This window comes from Lissotriton helveticus, chromosome 9 (genome assembly GCF_964261635.1).
Source record: "Lissotriton helveticus chromosome 9, aLisHel1.1, whole genome shotgun sequence".
In the NCBI taxonomy this organism is placed as follows: Eukaryota; Metazoa; Chordata; class Amphibia; order Caudata; family Salamandridae; genus Lissotriton; species Lissotriton helveticus.
In genome coordinates this window covers 1,126,278,112-1,126,299,260 of record NC_136070.1, presented here as the reverse complement: position 1 = coordinate 1,126,299,260, position 21,149 = coordinate 1,126,278,112, and the positions used below count along the sequence as shown (strand labels likewise).

Here is a 21,149-nt window from a genome sequence, read left to right as displayed (position 1 = left end):
ATGGGTTGCCATGCTTGAAAAGAATTCTAAAATATTACACCGTGTTGTATAAGTGGTGCATTTTCCAAAACACGAACAACAAATCAAAGAAGGTTAAATAGTGAAGTAATAACATAACATAGATATTGAAACACGTCCATAAATCATTTTGGGGCTAGATTGGAGGAACTGACTGGGCGGTGCTAATTTGCTCTGGGGTTTATTAACCACCATGATACTTATTATAATACATATTAACATTCTTTCCTATTTTACTTCTTTTTAGTCGTAAGTGCTGTTTTGCAACAGCAAAAGTGATTACATATATGTTGCTAAAAACAGCGCTGACAACCACAAAACAAGCATTTGCAATGCAATAGGTCTCGCATTAGGAAAGTTTGAGCTATTGGTATTGTAAATCACATATGGCTTTTTTTTAATAGAAGTTATTGTAATTTATAATGGTAATAGCTAAAACTTTTGTAAATAACTTTTGTGAAGATTATGTTCAGTGAATTTTATTATTACGAAAATCCAAGAACAGAAGTGAAATATTAACATCTTTTTGTTACATTTGTAATAAAGCTTGAAACATTGAGAGAACATATTTGAACCAGTTGTTGTTAAATAGTTGCACAGATTGATGCTGTGGTGGCGCTGAGTGATATTGTGATGGCAAACGAGTGATGCTGTGGCGTTCAGTGATGCTGTGGTAGCGCATAGTGATGTTGTGGTGCCCCTCAGTGATGCTGTGGTGGTGCTGAGTGATGCTGTATGCTATGCTATGTTTTGATTTGTTATGCTATGCTATACTGTGTTTTGTTATGCTATGTTTTGCTATGCTATGCTTTGTTATGCTATGCTATGTTTTGTTTTGAAATACCATGTTTTGTTGTGTTTTATTATGCTATGCTTTGTTTGGCTATGCTATGTTTTGTTATGCTATGCTATGCTATGCTATGTTTTGTTGTGTTTGTTATGCTATGCTGTTTTGCTATGCTATTATGTTTTGCTTTGCTATGCTATGTTTTGTTTTGTTAAGCTATGCTATGTTTTGTTGTGTTTTGCTATGTTTTGTTATGTTATGTGTTGTGTTTTGGTATGCTATGTTTTGTTATGTTATGCTTTGTTTTGTTATGCTATGTTTAGTTTTGCTATCCTATCCTATGCTTTGTTTTGTTATGCTGTGCTATGTTTTATTGTGTTTTGTTATGCCATGCTATGTTTTGTTGTGTTTTGCTATGCTATGTTTTGTTATGCTATGTTTTGTTGTGTTTTATTATGCTATACTTTGTTTTGATATGCTATGTTTTGTTATGCTCTGTTTTGCTATGCTATGCTATGTTATGCTATGTTTTGGTATGCTATGCTAAGCTTTGTTTTGTATGCTATGCTATGTTGTGTTTTGTTATGCTATGCTATGTTTTGTTGTGTTTGGTTATGCTATGCTATATTTTGCTATGCTATGCTGAATTTTGTTATGCTATGTTTTGTTATGCAATGCTATCTTTTGCTATGCTTTGTTATGCTATGCTATGTTTTGTTGTATTTTATTATGCTAGGCTTTATTTTGCTATGCTATGTTTTGTTATGCTATGCTATGTTTTGTTGCGTTTGTTGTGCTATGCTGTTTGGCTATGCTATTATATGTTTTGTTTTGGTATGCTATGTTTTGTTGTGTTTTGTTAAGCTATGCTATGTTTTGTTGTGTTTTGCTATGTTTTTTATGCTATGTATTGTTATGTTTTGTTATGCTATGTTTTGTTATGTTATGCTGTGCTTTGTTATGCTATGCCATGTTTAGTTTTGCTATCCTATGCTTTGTTTTGTTATGCTATGCTATGTTTTATTGTGTTTTGTTATGCTATGCTATGTTTTGTTGTGTTTTGCTATGTTTTGTTATGCTCTGTTTTGTTATGCTATGCTATGTTTTGTTATACTATGCTATGTTTTGTTTTGCTATGCTTTGTTATGGTATGTTATGCTGTGTTTTGTTATGCTATGTTTTGTTATGCTATGCTATGTTTTGTTGTGTTTTGTTATGCTATGCTATGCTTTGTTGTGTTTTGCTATGCTATGTTTTGTTTTGTTATGCTATGTTTTGTTTTGCTATCCTATGCTGTGTTTTGTTATGCTATGCTATGTTTTGTTATGCTATGCTGGTGAGGGTGTGTGAGGGCGAGTGAGGGCGAGTGAGGGTGAGTGAGGGTGTGTGAGGGTGTGTGAGGGTGGGGTGTGAGGGTGAGGGGGTGTGAGGGTGAGGGTGTGTGAGTGTATGTGAGGGTGAGGGTGTGTGAGGGTGAGAGGGTTGTGAGGGTGAGGGGGTGTGAGGGTGAGTGAAGGTGTGTGAGGTTGTGTGAGGGTGAGAGTGAGGGGGTGTGAGGGTGAGGGGTTGTGAGGGTGAGGAGGTGAGTGAGGGTGGGTGAGGGGGTGTGAGGGTAAGGGTGTGTGGTGAGGGGGTGTGAGGGTGAGGGGGTGTGAGGGTGAGGAGGTGTGAGGGTGTGTGAGGGTGTGAGGGTGTGTGAGGGTGAGGGTGTGTGAGGGTGTGAGGGTGTGTGAGGGTGAGGGTGTGTGAGGGTGATGGGGGTGGGGATGTGTGGGGGTGAGAGTGTGAGTGTGGGTGTGTGAGGGTGTGTGAGGGTGAGGGGGTGTGAGGGTGAGGGGGTGTGAGGGTGAGGGGGTGTGAGTGTATGTGAGGGTGAGGGTGTGTGAGGGTGAGAGGGTTGTGAGGGTGAGGGGGTGTGAGGGTGAGTGAAGGTGTGTGAGGGGGTGTGAGGGGGTGTGAGGGTGAGAGGGGTGTGAGGGGGTGTGAGGGTGAGGGTGTGAGGGTGAGTGAGGGTGGGTTAGGGGGTGTGAGGGTAAGGGTGTGTGGTGAGGGTGTGTGAGGGTGAGGGGGTGTGAGGGTGAGGAGGTGTGAGGGTGTGTGAGGGTGTGAGGGTGTGTGAGGGTGAGGGTGTGTGAGGGGGTGTGAGGGTGAAGGTGTGTGAGGGTGATGGGGGTGAGGGTGTGTGGGGGTGAGAGTGTGAGTGTGGGGGTGTGTGAGGGTGAGGGTATGAGGGTGAGTGAGGGTGGAAATGGGATTAAAGGAGAAAGAATGAAAGTTAAGTAGGAAAGAGGACAGAAAGGAGACACATAGGAGTGGATTGTGTGGCGGAAACAGGGAAAAGCAGAAAAGAATGAAGATGGCTCCGAGAGGGTGCAAGTAGGGTCACATGCGGGAGAAGGAAGACTCGTTAGGAGAGTGTGAGGAGGGTGATGCTAGAGAGAATAGACAAGAGTTTGTTTGGTGCAGTTTGTTTGGTGCAGTGAGACCTAAAAAAATAAGTGTGTCAGAGGTGGACTGGAAATTAAAACCAGCCATTGCAAGAGTCTCACCGGCCACAGTTCAGGAGGCTGTGACTAGAATGGGGCCATGTGGGGGTTCGAGGCTGAGCCATGGCAACCAATCCTGCTCTGAAAGTAGTCCCCTTAGCTTGCCGGGAAAGGTCCGGGCTCTGGCTCATGAGAGGTCAGGTTGAAGTAGCAGACGGAAATCCGCATTTTCTCTTAATACATTTCCATGGCAACGACGGCTAATGGTCCTTCATTTAAGCATTGGGTTACGTGATGCCGAGTGTAAACATTCCCAGAGGGAAACGATTATCCATAACTGTTTCTTCCTTTTCACCTTTAAAAAGACGGACCCGATGAAGGGGCTTTGAGTGGGTGGCGGGACGCACCGGATGAGGCATCAGAGGGCAGGGTGCTCTGAGACTGTATATGTGCCTGGTAGTGGAAGGCCGTGCGGTACACAACTAGTGGAAATATGAAACAAGTTAGGAACATTCGCTTTCACATAAGTTACTAAATTGCGCCTGAAATTCAAAGAATTTAATTACATTTTAAGACAAACATTTCGGAATAAAAAAAATTCCTAGGAATGTTTTGTGTTGGAGAGCAAAAGTCACTTAGATTATTGTGCCTTGCGGGAAAGAAAAACTTTGCCGATTCCATCCCAGGTCTGTAGGGCACGACGTAGCTGAAGAATGTTCCAGTAAAATCGATATTTACCTGTGTACGCTGTTCCTCTAGGTAGGGCTTCAAAGTGAAGTGAAACAAGTGCTGGCCTTTGCTCAGATAGTGCCCTGGGCAGAAATACATTTGGCGCCCGCTCTGCAGCTGGTGAATAACAAGCTCTTGTCATTGCTGAGGGGGGGGGGGGAGAAATGCGAGACACGGCCGTGAAAAGTGTGAAGCAGGGGGCGGGGAAGCGGATCCCTTTGAAGCACAGCCTCGCGGCCGTGAAAGTGAATCAGCCTAAGGCCGAGTGCACGCTGGGGGATGCCTGTGGGAGGGAGGCTGATGGCGCGTGCATGTACACATGCACTCGATGTAATCCGCGATGGTTTCAGAGCTTGGATGAGCCTCTATACTCTCGTCCTATTATCGCTTGCACGATTAATAGGACGAGACCTAAAAAGAGAGAACAAAATTGCACAGCTTGATGTGTGTCTCATCGGTGAAAAAGCATAAATAGGATAGTTTCTGCCATCCAGCAGGAATGGATGTGGTTCCCCTAATGAGTAGGAGCTTTGTGGATGTGTGTTATGGGTGTTGTGAGCTGTGATGACTGTTCATAGATATGCTGTAGGAAGAGACACCACTACGAAACATTCTCAAGTAAGAAAGCAATATATTCTAATAGTGAGCACCGTAGTTAGTGTAATGAATAGGTGCTGATGGAGTGTGTGAAAGACCACTCCCTAGGGCAGCAGAAGGTGCTGGACCTGGCTGGCAGATGTGAGGGATACGCACTCCTGAGCAGGGTAATCAATCCTCCTGATGGGAGGAATCGTGAGCAGGCGCTGAAGGACATTGTGATGAGCTTGCACTGGAAGACAGTGTGGGGAGCTGAAACTGATAGGCAGAATTAGGAGCTTGCACTGCTGGCGGAGGGAGGATCTCACACAGTTCAACAGCACCACAAGCTGCCTTCTGTAGTGGACAGTGTGAGAGGTCTATTTTGAAGGTAGTTTTGTGAGCTAACACTGGCTGTCAATGTGAGGATCTGGCATTTAAGATCAGTGTCAGATGAGGAGTAGCCAGTTGTGTGTAATATTAGAAAAGGCCCCTGGTGGAAACTATCAGAAGCTGTCACTGGTGGGCATTGTGAGCAGTCGGAATTGCATGGCAAAGTAAGGCCCAAGATCCGCTGCATTGTTCAAAGAGCTGGCACTGTTGTCCAAGTTGAAAAACAGACTCTCTAGGACATCGTAGGTAGATGGCAGAGGGTGTTGGAAAGTGGATTATTAGTAGGGATATGTAGGAACTTACCACTAGTAATAAAGCCACAATCACAATAAAAGTATCAGTCGAGGTCTCAATAAATTATTTCCTTGCGCAATCCTTGGTAGCTGGCAATGAGCAGACAGGCTTAATTTAGGAGAGAGGTGTGTAAAGCATTTAAAAACGTTAATACATTAAATAAGTATGACACAACACAAAATAAAAATCAAACACTAATTTATATAATATAGGTTATATTTTAATGAAAAAGTAGACACCAAAACAACAAAAATCCAGTGTAAGAAACAAGAGATATACTTTTTTAAAGATTAAAATTAAAACTAGCGCAAACAAGCAAATAGCGCTCAAGGGGTTAAAAAAGGTCATGCCGGACCAGTACAAAGTCAAGAGTTCTTTACACTCACCTCCAGAAGTGTTTCTTGATGCAAGAGAGTGGTCCAGAGCACCAGCCAAGTGTTCAGATGTTCAGGGCTGCCTCTTGGGGTCTGGGTCTACAACTTCCTCAATGTACCTGGTCAGCTTTAGGAGTTTTTTTATTAAAGGTGCTCCAAACTTCTGTAACTTCTGCCAGAAGGTCTCCTTGAAGGTTCAAAGTGTCCCAACACCAATCCAGTATAGAATTTCTCAGATGGTCCTTGGAATGTTGGGACAACAATTCCCACAATGAACCTGGCCAAATCCCTAAAGGTCCACTGGGCGCACTCAAGGATGGAGACTTCTTGGTGGAGATGATGCAGCCGGGCTATGTTAACCTGTAACTTGCCGGGAGCATGCTCCTTAATCCTTCTTGAAGCAAAGCAAAGTCGTTTGGGCTGTAATCCCAGAATGTGTAGCAGGTGAAGTCCTTCAGAGTGCAAACCTTTGGGGTGCAGATCAGGTTTCCAGCAGGGCAGTCCTTCTTCTCCTAGTACCGTATTTTCTGGCGTATAAGACGACTTTTTAACCCTTGAAAATCTTTTCAAAAGTTGGGGGTCGTCTTATACGCCAGTATCATTTAATAAGCAAGCAAATATAGACCAAACCCTATATTTTAAAAGGAAAAGTAGGGGGTCGTCTTATACGCCCAGTCGTCTTATACGCCAGAAAATACGGTAGGTTCAGGCAGCTATGCAATTCTCCAGAATGTTTTCACAGCTTCTTGGCATCAAGCAGGGGGACACCTCTGACCAATGAGATGCAGGGTGCCACCCAGCTGTATGACCACTTCCTCCAAAGTGTGGCATATTCTTGTCCCAGAAAGCAACATTCTTTCACAATCCAACATGGAGAAAGTGTCTCCTTTGTGGTTAGATCTGGCTAAGGCAACTCACTGGTGAGGCTAAGTTTCCCTAACACACCTGCAACCAATCATTAATAATGTCATAGCCTGGACATGTGGATCGTAGTCAACCACGCTAGATAGAGATCAACTTTGGGTGAGCTCATGTGACCTCAACAGACACAATCAATGTATTAGCAAACAATTTACCAAAATTATGTAAAACAATGGTCAGAACAAGTGGGATGCCTTTTCTTCTCTTTTTCACTAAAGCATTTTTCTAGTCTAACTTGTGCTTTTGCCACATTAGACTGGTATGTCAAAAAACATTGCAAAAGCCAGTAAGCTAACATTTTAGAGCTGGGACTGTATAGATAGAGCCCTGCTCTTCGGTACCGAAATACATATTGAAGTTTGTAAGAATTATTATAAATATGTACTTTTTACTACGCAAAAGAGTCTCAGGTCTAATCAGAAACTGAACTTTGCAATACATTTTAAAGTCCTATAGTAGTACTTCTCACTTACTATTCATTAATCTACATGTGGCAACCTCTGCCTCTCCTATCTTTTCTATGAAATGATATTCACCCTAATGGAAGAGGAAACCACACATGTACGACAATGTTTTAGAAGTGAATGTGGAAGGATGTGAGAGTGGCTGGGAAAGGAGGAATTTTCACTGCAATATGGGAGGGTTTAGGAAGGGTTATGGAGGTGGTTTGGGAGAGACATATGCATACAAAAGCATAAACCCATTAAAGTAAACAAATTGAACTTCTAAGATTACTACAGTCAAACGGGACCTAAAATAGTCGTAAATGTACTCCAACTTAGCTTCGGAGTAAATGCAGTACAATCCATGGCTACATACACGTGGTGCAACACACCCCCATAAAAAATAATGCAGGCAGGGAATTTAAAATCAGTACCAAATTAGGAATATTGGAAAAACATTATCTTCTTTTGACCTTAAAAAATATATACATTTTATTTACTGTTTAAAAGATTATATATGATTAAAACTAAATAATATTTTATTAGAATGTTGTGATAAACATTTTACAATGTGAAATCAAACTTAACTTTAAATGTTTTGAAAACAATAAATTAATTGAAATTAAATATATACATAACATTTTGTAATTTTAAACAACTTTTAAATAAAAATTAAAAAAAATATTTAGATGATCTTTTAAATGTGTCTGTAAATAAATAATAATACATAATATGTTTGTTTGAAATAATTAATTTTTCTACATAATTTTATGTTGATAGTTTGACATTTTTATTATTTGTTCTTTCTGTCATAAAATAGATAAAGGTATTGCACATTAATATGTACCATTAAAATATTTCTACACTTCAAAAAAGAAGTTGAATACACTTTTTACAGTTTCCCTACTCTTAACCATGAAGAGCTCTCCACCCTGGTGATGGAGACCTCTGCCTAAATGTAAACATTCAGTAGTAATAACTTTCACTTGTAAACATGCCTCTGATGCCTGGTTTTATGGGGTGGGAACATATAAGTCTACACGTTGTACTAACTTTACACTTGGAAATGGTGAATAGCGAAAGGTAGCAACGTTACTGCAAAATGTAAGAGAACATTTACGTCAGTAAATCTACAACTGAAAAGGCCCCTGTGACCATTCAGAGATTGACAGTTCAGAAAAAAGGAACCTTAAAAGCTATGTATTCATTTAAGTGCAGAACTGTAGCTGGAGATATTCTTCTCTTGGGCCTTAAACTCTCACTGCTGGCTCAGGCAGCAGGCATTGTGATGTCATAATTTGACTATTATCAAGTACTACAATATAATAGTGATTTATTTTTCAAATGCTCATTAGTAAATCACCCAAATCTACAATATAACAGATCATTAAGAGCAGGTTACTATGTAGCCATTGAAGGAATTCATGGTTTAAAGGATGTACTTTCGTTACTCTGTTTATTTTAGGGCAACAATTTACAACTACCCGTTGCAGAGTTCTGGCCAGAAACGTCAAGCCTGGAGGCTAGGTAATCTGTCAATGTGACCAGATGTCAGAGTAGCTCTACTGGACTATAATACATAATATACATATATAATATTCTATACACTATAGACCATAATACAGATATAACGTGTTACATGTTTTTTTACAATTACATTTTTCAAACAGAAAATATTTAAACATTTTGAAAACACTCTCATGATGTCATTCATGAAAATTAGATAAAATAGTACATGAACCTGTCGTAATTCTTATGAAATATCAGGTTTGAAATCAATGTTTTTATCAAATAGCAAGTCTTGCTTTTGCCTCAGTATGCTAATTTCTCTTCTTTTCTGGACTCTTTTGTCAAACTAAATAACATTTTCCATCAGATCTGTCAAGCTGGATTAGTTTATCTATCTTTAAGGTATTATTTTTTAATTCAATTAGATTTTCAAGCATCTCTGATGGAAAACAGGTCACCAAGGATGAAACCTCTACTTCAGGATCTAAAGTGGAAATAGAACTGTATGAAGAGCGACCCATTGGAACAACAGTGAACACATGCACTGCAACAGATGCTGACCAAATGAATGACCTCACCTTCCGCCTTGATCCTGGAAACCCATATTTTACAGTGAATAGAGGTGCACAATAATCAGTGCTAACAGATACTATTGTTATGGCATATACATGTTTACAGCAGTTTTAGATATGTATAATTATAGATGGGTAACAATGAATTAGCAGGATATTTTCAACCAAAGGATTCTACGTGACCTCAGATAGACAACAAGAGTGAAGCACAAGTTGTCTCTGATGTCACTCTGAACCCTGAGGAGAAAACATCCCTGTAATTCACTTTTTACCCATCTATATATTTGTTATGTATGGTCCCTTACATCATCTCCCTCTGCTTTCACTGCTACAAAGGGGCAGAGAATGGATGGGGCAGCCATACATAACATGGCCTCCACAAATGTAAAAGAATCTGACTTCCTGACAACCAACATTCTCTGTGCCAGCCCTTCTCTGTGTTTTAGAAGCTGTGATATCTGCTTTTCAGGCTTCTCTGAAAAGCTCTCAGAGTGGGGTGTCAGAGAAGACTGGAATTCCTTTATGACATTGGTGCAGTGGGTAACAACTTTTGTTAACAACTGTTGTTACATCTTCAGGACCGATTACGATGTAGTCCGAAAAGTAGTCCAACCAAATCGGTTCCGTAATGCTTTCCGAATGACTCGGGTCCGAGGAGTCCAACCAACCGATTACAGTGTGTTCAGACACCGTTCAGTCGGACTCCCATTGACTTCAATGGGAGCCTGTGTTACGAATGAGAACACAAGCTCCCATTGAAAAATTGGGTGGTTGGGGAAAACCTTGCACCCTGTGCCAGGCACCCCATGGTGCCAGCCAAACTGTGCATGCAGGGAAAGAGGGGACCCATAGGTACCCCAGTGAGCCCGTGTCAGAGGAACAGGATGAAGGGGGGCCTGCTGCATCCCCCCAAAGTTAGATTCCGGCAGCCGATTCAGAAGGGCTGTCCAAATCCAACATCCTAATTGCTCATCTGGAAACGCAGCCCGTAGACCTGTATGAGTCAGCTCCGAACAAAACTGTTACTCTGAATACTGTTCAAAACCAATTCGGACAGTTAGAACGGTTTCCGGATTTCATGATCAGTTGTCCAGAAATGTGTCCGAGTTGGTCGGAAGCAAGGCTTCTGAATTCGGTCCGACCGAATCAGATGCCGTTTGGAGCCTTTCCGGCTGGCATGGTAATCGACCCCTAAGTTAGGAATCAATGGATTTAGAATCCATGTATTCACACTAGTGGCCCTCTACTATAGCCATATGTAATATAATAAATATTGGTGCACAAAAATAATTCATGGGGTGCACATGTGCTATCCCCGTGCAGCTCAAATTCAGTTCACCTCCTAACAGCCTATTTGCCTCTGCGCCTGAGTCTGTAATATTGTGAGGTGCAAAGCACTCCCTCATTTGCATAGGACTTTGCCTTTTTGCAAATGTTTTATTGAGATCACACTGGCACACATTTAGCTTTGGAGTAAACTACATTATAGGAAGGGGCCTGCGAGCACCTGCTGGCCCTATCGTATTTACAAAGTGCCCAGGGGTGCAAAATGCTGGTGCACATGCCATTGCGTTCTGGGGCCCCTTCTATAATACAGCCCCCTCTTGCCTTTTGAGCATATGCCATAGTTTCTTATACAAATCCCATTTTCCACATACAAAGTTGAGTATGCTAATATTGCATACTTGCTCATGAAAACATACAACCTTGTGGACATCCTCAATAAATTACCTAATTACAAATTCTCCAGGCCTTTAATTAACTAGAGCATACCATGCATGTGATTGTTTGTTGCTTAGTTTTTTTTTTCAAAGGCACATGTGCTGCTAGAAAGCAGAATTCGGATTCTTCACTAGCCTAGGCTACTACTGTTCTTTTGCTGACTCTCAGATATACTTAATGGATCTAGTAATTAGCATATAGGGTGGGCTTTTGATAACAAACACCTATATGAGAATCAGGCTGACCATACCAAAGTTCTCTGCTTTTATAGTTATCACCCAAGAGCTCTTTGTTTGAGCCTGCCATATGGTTAATTCCTTTGTTTATGCAGGAATTGCAATGAAATTGCTTATTATAATGAATAATGCCTATCAAGCTGAGACACAAACAATATCCAGAGACAGCAATACAAGAGCAAGGAAAAGGGCAAAAAATAATAACCAAGAATCAATATTGGAGACCCTCCCGAAATGGCGCTCTTAGAAATTAACAGCCTGATTCTTCAAAGACCCGTTTTGCGAGTCTATAGTAGCGATTCATAAGGAATCGCTATTACAGACTCGCAAAACGGGATTCATGTAGGAATCGCAAAAAGAATTGCGATTCCTACACATTCCTTATTTGCGATTAGCAAATTGCTAATCGCAAATAAGGAATAACTCCCAATTCATTCCTATGGGCCAAAAGGCCCATAGGAATGAATGGGGAGTATTCCTTATTTGCGATTAGCAATTAGCTAATCGCAAATAAGATAGCGATTTAAAGGGTGCCAGGGGTGTCCAAAGGACACCCTGTAGCACCCATTAAATGCAAATTGAAACAGTTGTTGCGCACACACATGTCCAAAGGACATGTGTGTGTGCAACATGCAACTTAGAAAAATGCTTTTAAAAGCATTTTTCTAAGTTTTCGCTATTTACCACGAGGTTTGACCTCGCGGTAAATAGCGGGCCGAAATTGCGAATTCGCAATTTTTAAATGGATGATGAATTGCATTTAAGGAATCTCAAATAGAGATTCCTTAAATGTAATTCCTCGCAAAATAGCGAAATCGCTATTACCGATTTTTGCATTTGGGATGATGAATCCCAAATGCAAAAATAGCGCTCGCAAAGGGCCAGATTCTCAGAATCTGGCCCTTTGCGAGCCGATTTCGGCTTGATGAATCAGGCTGTATGTTACTAAGTTACTACGTTTACACCTGCTTCTAATGAAATGAAACGATTATCACCAGAAACTGGTAAATTATAAACACTGGAGACCTTTCAATTGCAAGACCATTTGGATTTAAAGTATCATTTAGAGATGGTCAAACCTAAGCTTTCAGTCGGCGGAGCCCCCGTTGACTCTGTTGACAGAAAGCATCTGATGGGACTTTAGGTCTTTGGGAGTTTGCTTTTTAAACAAACAATTTTAAAACTTTGGTGGATGGCTGTTCAAATCAACGGCGGCCATCGATCAAAATCTTTGTACCTTGAAGGTTTTTATTTATTTATTTATTTATGCGATTTTATATAGCGCGAACTTTACCCGAAGGCGTCAGAGCGCTTTACATAGGACCCAGTTTCAAACATAAGGACAGACGGTACAAAAAGAATTTGCAAATTTTTTACTTACATAAGAACCAGTTGAAAACGTACGGACTTAGGTTTACATGCGTTACAAAAAGGTACAAACAGAAAAAAATTCAAATGTACAAGAGATAGAGTCACACAAGGAGGAGATACAAATCGATAAACTCTAGGCATATACTAGTGAAATCTCTATCTACTTAGGGAGGGGATACACATGGATATACTCTAAGAGTCACATAGGCATGGTAGAGAGCAGAGCGGACTCCTGCATAAACTAGTGATTAGAGTTATCTCTATATACACAGGGAAGGGGTAAGACTGTATATACTCTAAAAGTCACATAGGAATGGTAGAGAGCAAAGCGGACTACTGCATGTTCTAGTGATTAGAGTTATCTCTATATACATGGGAAGGGATATGACTGGATATACTCTAAGGGTCACATAGGAATGGTAGAGAGTACAAAGGTCTACTGCATACACTAGTGAATAGAGTTATCTCTATATACATTGGGAAGGGATACACATGGATATACTCTAAACATCACATAGGAGACTAGTCATTAGAGTTATCTCTATATACATGGGAAGGGATATGACTGGATATACTCTAAGGGTCGCATAGGAATGGTATATGGTGCAAGGTCTGAAGCAAATACCATCGATTAGAGTTATTACAATAAGTCAAAGAGCAGAGTTCCATAAGTGTGGATGCAGTCACAGCACAAAGGGAGGGTGGGAGGGATGCAAGGGTATGGAGAGAAGGGGAAGCGGAGAAGGGAGGAGACATTTGAGGATCATCCACGGGGAGAAGGGTTAAAGGACGGGGGAATGGGAGGAGGGCTAGAGTCCAGAGAAAACTGTCCGAAAATAGCAGCAAAGTGTCGGTCAGGACAGAACAAAAGTCCAAAGGTCCAGGAGAGAAGGTGGGAGCCCAGGTGGGAGATGAAGCTGGAGGCCATCCGCAGGTGCGTCGCCATCTTGGAGAGCTTGCGGTCATCCGGCTCGGTGGGCGTGAGAGTGCGCAAGGTGATGAAGGAGTTGGTGCGGTCACGCGTTGGCCGTGAGGCGCTACCACGGCAGCCAGTAAGTTGTGTTTGTATTCAACCGCCCTGGAAGATGTGTGGGAGTCGGCGGCGGACTGGCAGGGGGGCAAGCAGTGTGGCCTCCGGGAGCCATGAGCCATGTTGTAGGGGGGGGAGGGGTGAGTGATCCGGTGATCCGGCCCGTGTCGCAGGACCACAGGGCATACCGGAAGTGGCAGAGGCCCCCCAAACGGTAGTAGGACGAGTGGCAGGCAAGACAGTCTGAGACAGGGCCACAGGATGGGCAAGAGGCCGGTGAGAAGTTGGGGCGAGCTAGAGGAAGCGGCGATCGCCATCCGAAAGTCGCCGCCGGCCGCCATCTTGGAGTCAGGCAGGCGCCGGGAGGATTTCCTCAGTGGTGGTTGCCGTTAGAGTAGGGCTAGATGGTGCTATGTCCCGGCAGCCGCTGTGACAATCAGCGAGAGTCTGGACAAGCTGGGGGAGCGCAGGTCGCAATCCTACCTCCCAGCGGCGGCCAGTCGGCGGAGTCCATGGCGAGGTGCCGCCCGCCATTTTGAGCGCCGCCGCCGCCCTCTCCTCCTTCTCCTCGGGAGACCGGACCCGTCCGCCAAGCTAGGAGCGATCACCACTGCTCCGCAAATGCCTCGCTCCTCTCCATGGGGGGAAAAAGGGCGAATCAGGAGAAGGGCTGTAGCAGCCTACAGCCAGGCCCGAGCAGCTCGTGAACCGGGAGCCGAGACGATCCATGTCCGCTCGGCTCCCGGCTCCTCCTGCTCCTCCTGTCTGCTTCATTGTCAGTTTTAACGAAGGTGAGGGAGAGTAAAAAAACTGTCACGCAGGAGAGAGGTGCGGGAGCAGCAGAGGTAAGCGAAAAGCGCCACTGCGTGATCTGTAACTGTTAGAGGGGTGCAGCGGCCGGGCAAAGGAGTGCAACGCGCCGCCAAGCGGTTCTGGGGCTCTGGAAGGGCTTTCCTATTAAGGTCCAGAGATTACCTAGGGCTGGTGGTCATCTCTAAAGTTTGTAGATGGTAGTCCATCCTGGTGGCAGAGGTAATGTCCTCCATCACCCTGATGAACTGGACTTCACCCACCAAAGCCTACATCAGGCCCAGTGTCCTTTGCTTGAAAGTTAAAAATTGATAGGACATTGATTGGATGAAATGCTGGAAGTAGTTTTAATATTATCATCTCCATGGCTCCTTGATGCATTTTACTAGCACAGGGCTAGAGTCCTTCCATTGTTGTGGCAGAGACTAGGTTTATGGGTATCCCCTTTAAATGGATCAGCATTTTGGTAAATGTAATGAGGCCTATTAACAAATGCATTTTGGAGTATCAAAAGTAGCACTCGTTCAGTACTATATTACACACTATTTCAAGCCTTTGTTAAATGGTTCCAAAACATCTAAAATGGGAATAAAATGAGAATTGTCGGAGAATACATGTATACAATTTATACAAATAAAAAGGGGTGTCTCGTCTTTGTACTTTCAATAATAGGTAGTTTGTCGTCTGGGCCGAATTACAAGTCATATCGGAAAATGTAAAAGAGTGGAATCGGGGCCATTTTACTATTGATTGTGAACACAGGCAGCAACACACACAAACAGAACAAAAAAGTAAAATAGTCTAATTTGTGGTTCAATCATTCTTCACCGGTGAGCATTTTTGTCCCTGATAAAAGATGTTAATTTTCCTTGTGACGATGAAAGGTAGGGCAAAACTGCCTTAACTCTAATCTGCAACCACAATTTAGAACATTGTCCCCTTCAGTGGATGGTTTAGTCCACTTAGCCCGAGATCAATGTAGATTCATCCTTAAATTCACCCGTAATACATTCCACAGTTTCAGAATGTCTGTAAAAATGATACGTCTCGAATTGTAATAAATAAATGTACATATGAAAAAGGAATACATTTGCCATATTTATTATCCCTATTACAGAGACCGGAACAGTGATCATATCATCTAAAATGGATGCAGAAGAAACTGGATTTGTTAATGTTCAATCATTTTCTGTGAAAGTATGTGACGAAGATCTTAAGTGTGCTTCCATTCCTGTTACAGTGAAGATTTTAGGAATTAACGATAATCCTCCAATTTGTGATCCATATTTGTACAGGTAAGAATTTGGTGGTTTACGTTATTATCTTTCTGTCATGTGGAGAGGTTTATTAATAACACATTATATTAGGTCTTTGATATACCGCAGACCTAACTCTGAGGAGCAATGGAGCAATTTACGAGAAGATTGTTTTGTAGCAGGAGCATCATGGACATGAGGGGGTGCATATAGACTAGTGTGGTGTGTTGATTCTATTATTAGAAATGTCAGAAAGGAATGGTGATGGTGGGATGCAACTTTTTAAGATGAACAGTACTAGACAGCTCACTTTGCAGATTTTAAAATTACACGTTTACCAGGTATGCATCTTAAATTATACACTTTACTGTTTCAGGCAACAGAGGATATAGTGGTTTGCACAGACTAAACATATGTAATTTTTTTAGCATGTGCATAAGCCTGCATTAAAACCTAAGATAAAAACCTATGTCTCCTGGTCACAATGTCAGCAGCTAGCTCAAAATCTACAATTCAGTCACTATTGTCCCAACCATACTCATAGGATTGTAAATAATCAACAATGAACCCTGCTTCCACATTGAGTTACAATAACTCAGTCTCCCTCACTGTAGGATTTGTAAAAAGGCATTTGAGTGCTAAGTGCCAGTGAATGCCTTTTAAAGTAAGTCCTGCTGCTACACAGCTGGGGTAAGAAGCTCTTGACTGGTTACACAGGAAAACATGCGTTCATGCTTATGCACACCGGTGTGGGATGAGCAAGCAGTACTACTTTGTAACTCAGCCTGACTACCAAGCACAGGGAGCCGTGAGTAAATTGATCATAACTTGTGCAGGCCTCATAACTCAATTACGCATCCAAAAATAAATAACCCATTTCTTTTTCACAAGAATATTAGTCTGCATTGCATCACTGTGAGACTGTGGTTATTCTCTTTATTCACAAACTAGGTGAAAGCTGCATCAAAATATTAACTTCGCAGTAGTTCAACATAGAGAAAAGAGTAAAGTCTCTTTCTATCACCCTCATTGTTAGTTGCCCAGTGCAGTATTCACACGTGTTCTGGTGTCCCTGGGGCCAGAATTATTGTTTGCCGATTGTGGCCCATTATTAAACAAATATTAAAACATGCAGCATTGCACCCAGTCCGACAGGTCAAGCCTTGATAATTTCCAGCGGGTATATCAGAGAACTTGGATACAGTCCTATAAGTTTAATAAATATCCCACCCAAATACAAACATAATTTGCCTGTGTTTGCACTACTTTACATACATTGAGCAATTTCCTGCAATACTCTTTAATGAGATTTGAGCTTTTGACTAACCTCATGGGCCAAGTTAATTTCTCTGCTGACCAAAAGGTAGATCAAGGGCTCTTCTAGACAATAGGCCCATTTGGAATGGATTAAACTTCTTCTAAGAGTGCAAAAGGGCAGGGTAGAAATCTGCATACACAAATTTACTGTCATCTCTCTGACAAGCCTGCCTTTATCACAGAGACATAGGTGGCTGCCAATCATAAGGCACTACCCACACCAGAGGTTCCACCAGGAGAAAGCTTTTGCCAATCAAATGTCGATTCAGCCTTGAAAAAATGTGTGTGTCGGAGGGTGTGGACCAGTCAGCTGTATCAAAAATTAAGGTGTCTGTTATGAGTGGATGGGTGATGTGGCGTACCTGGATTAGGCAGAGATACCATCTTCTAAAACTCTTTACCTCCACGTTTAAACCCATGCACAAGCCACAAATTATGAGAATCAAATGGAACTGCAGAAGACAATGAAGGGTGGGCCCCGTGTGGATAAACCTGTGTCTGAAGTAAAGAGGCACTCTGGACTTTTACTTTCTTTGACTTTGTTGGAATCTTGTATTCAGGGCCAATAACATCTCTCCAATCCCTCTGTTTAACAATAGACAGGGACTTTCTGGGAACTCCGGAGGACAGGGTTTCCCTGGACATTGTGTGACACGTTCTGGTTGGAGGTCAGGCATGGGCACTCCAGACTGTTCTTAACACACAGATGCCATGCAAGGAAGCTGTGAGACCGGTGAAGTGTAAACAGGTATTCTGGTCTGGCTTGGGAGTCATTGAAGATAGTTGAGCAGCTGAGGACAGCAAGTTAAAAATAGGTTTCAGAGAAATTACTGGAACTTTAGATGCATTAAAAGTAACAATTCTGGTGGCTGTCATGAGTAGCAGAACACAGCCAACTTGATCTCTTTATGCCCAATGGAGCAGAGAAGACAACATTTGCCATGCTAGCGTCCCCGAGACCACTGAGGCAAAATAAGCATACTTATAACCAAACAATTAACAATTAAACCCACGTGGATCCCGTGTCTCTTGAGCATGTGGTGCTTACCATTCCCTATATTTACATACTTTCAGGGAATGACCAGTACCTTGGGGGACCAGTTCAGTTGATTGTGATGCAGCTTGTAAATGTAATCACTATTGAGAAGAGATAACAACAGGATATCATTGAACCTGGGGAGAGCCAGGGCCTGCTAGAGGTGGCCCACGAGGTGTGTAGTAGTGAGAGAGTACAGAGACCAATCATTTTTCGTACCATGCTTGTGTAGGTGGGTGAGGAAAGAAACTCAGTTAGTTTCCCTGCAGTCAAGAGGAAGAGTGTAGCAGTCTAGCTGATGGCCAGCGTGACCTTGCCGGCTTGTGCTAAGAAAGCAGCAGGATACCATCGGGCCTGGGCAGAACCAGGGACTGCCAGAGGTGGTCCATGAGGTGCGTAGTAGTGATGAAACAGAGAGGCCAGGCTTTTTTCGTGCCTGTGCTTGTGCAGGTGGGTGAGGAATTAAACTCAGCTCATTTCTCCGCAGTTAAGAGGAAGTGTACCGCAGCCTAGTGGATACGCTAGCCTGACCGTGCCGGCTTGGTCTAGTCTTACGGTGTGTGGATGCCTCAGAAAAGACAGGCGCACCTGCAGGTGAAGTGCCCCAGCAGGCACTCTTTGTGGGAAAACAAAAAAAGGAAGCAAAGAAAGAAAAAATGCATTATCTTTTGATGTTTAATTCAAATTGGTTCCTGCCCAAACAACAGGCTCAAAAATGACCTATTTGCCCTTCGCAGCTCACATGAATGCATTAGCACCACCAAGAGAGTTCCAGTTGCTCTTGGGCAACTGCCAGAACAGCAGCAGCCCAGTCCTTACAAGGGGCCCCACACAATTTTACAATCTTTCCTTAAGTCTACTGGGTCATAAAAAGAGTGACATTGGAGAGTTTTGCTAGGAAACATGAATGCATTTTTAGAATTGGGACTTTTGTTTAAATTCTTTGGGGATTATTACTAGGTCCTGTGGCTGCTGTGCAGCCTTGTTAAGGTAGAAGAACACTGTAGCACTCCCAAATTTTGAAAATTGAAATGTTTATTGATATGTTTATGTAGACAGTGAGTCATTGTGTATGCTTTCTAATAAGGTGATGCCATCTTAAAAGGTTTTCAATATTGCTTTGCATTGTGTTTGAGTATATATTTTGCCATTGATTATTGTAGTATAACTCTGGCACAGCCAGTAAATCTGAATTTTATTAACCGCTTCAGCGCGGCGCAAATTTTCGCGCTGTGCTGAAGATTCTAAAACGGGTGTGGTCGTGACGGAACGGTTCCGTCACCAGCACAGCTCATCCGACGCTTGTGACGGAACCGTTCCGTCACAAGCGTCGAAGGGGTTAATGCACTCCTTCATGTTGTGCTAGGAGCATAGCGGGATATTGTATTTTTAAGGTTCAAGACTTGCTGATGTATAGACCATTAAAGAGGCCTGCAGCATTGGGTGTCCCTGGTACATTTAGTTGGTTACCTAACCTATGGGACCTTTTTTTAATGTGGACACCTGTTGCTTAGAGAATGTCCCCACAGACAGTTACACCTGGAAATATTTGTTAATTTGAGCAGAGTAGTGCTGTATGTAATAAAGTATGTCTCCTTCTTATAAGAAAACACACAGGCTGAACAGAAAATTAGGTGTTGTTTGTTGAATTGCTGAGTACTGCATTTCTAACCCAAAGCATCTCTACTGAGTAAGCATTGGGCTGCTCTGCCTCACTACCCTGAGAGTCAAGTTATAAAAATGTTCACTTGGCTCCAGTTGGGAGGTCAAATGTATGTGTCCCCAGAACATCTGTGGCAAATAATTTTTACAGTTTGGGCCAAATGCTTCCTGTCTGCCACAAGGCCCCAAGGCCCTCTGACCCAGATGTCATACACAAATCACATTTTCAGTCCATTAACACATGAGCTAACCCTTATCATGGGTATAGTGTGTGGTGTGTGGTAGACTAAAATGTGTCTTGAATTGTATTGGAGTTTTTTTCCCATTTGAGATTTGATCTCAGTGATAATGTTGAAACAAGGGTCACACAAGCCACCACATAGATGGGGGTTTGTAAGTAGTTCTCACTAGGGAAGAGTTTTATAACATAAAAAATTAATGTTCAACTCAGAGCTCTTAACATACTCTTACTTCTGATTCAGGTCCAGCCGGCTCAAGTAAGAGCGGTGGGGTGAGGCAGGGTGGAGGGGGGGGGGGATGTCTACAGACTACAGGATAGATATAATTGAATAAAAAAATAAATATACCCACTTACCTTGCACTTGCCGCAACGCCAACTCGGCGATGCGGTGAGGGCAAGGTAAGTGGTTTTATTTTTTTATTTCAATCCAATCCAAAAATTCTTTATTTTGGCCATTTGAGACCATAAAAGATACATTAAAAAACAAATAAAACACATGGAAACATACAGTATAAAAACATGGCAAGGAGCGAAGGACTAATTAATTCAGTGCCTATTAAAGTCTGAGAAACTGGGGACCCAGTTAGCTACAGTTCATTACAATCCATTACACGTTTAGTAAAAGGTTATCCTTTCAGTACTTTCCCCTTATCTGCCACATGGCCATTAAATACTTGGCTACCGCAAAAACAATATAGTGCAGGGTACTTGTCTTCAGGATTCTGTATGACTGTAAATAGTTTCTAATGCCCAGATTCCTACACAGTGGCGCTAGCCAGTACTTTCTCGGTCTATTGTAAGCAGGGCAGAAAAACAGCACGTGTAGTTCGTCCTCCTCATTTGTACTGCACCCAGGACAGTTTTTATCGGCCAACGTTGTCCATTTGCTTGTGAATGTTTTGAGGGGCAGTGTACCAAACCTCCACTGAATAAAAAGTTTCCTTGCAGTGATAGAAAATATAATATCCATATAACCTTCAAAATAAAAATAACTTTTGGTGACCAAAAATTGTTCGGTGAGGGTGCCGACTTTTGGTGCACACACAAGCGAAATTAAGCTTTTGTCCTTCAAAATCTTGGTGAGCATTTTGCGGGATACCCCTAAACAACCTCTTTCGGGATCATCCCACAGCTCAGCCAATCCCAGTCGATAGAATTCTTGTTTAACATATGCCACCCATGGAATTCTGTCGCAATGGTTAAGGTTCAGGACGTGCTTGAGATCTTGCATGTAATGGGAAAGTTCACCAGTGGACAAAAGCCTGTGCCAGAACCTCAGTGGTTTTAGAGCCAATTCATCCCCTATTGAAGGGAGCCCCAAATCCAGTCTCAGTGGTAACAAAGGTGTACCTTGGGGAAGAGCCAA

General features: G+C 42.4%; 1 protein-coding gene across 1 annotated transcript in view; it reads left to right on the top strand.

The window, feature by feature from the left end:
- The window catches only part of LOC144783380 (cadherin-related family member 3-like), a 567,696-nt gene that overhangs the window by 323,015 nt on the left and 223,532 nt on the right, over positions 1-21,149 (top strand). Inside the window, exons 9-10 of the mRNA XM_078662381.1 lie at positions 8,956-9,152; positions 15,389-15,566. Coding sequence (XP_078518507.1) covers positions 8,956-9,152; positions 15,389-15,566 — 375 coding nt within the window. The remainder of the gene's footprint in view (positions 1-8,955; positions 9,153-15,388; positions 15,567-21,149) is intronic.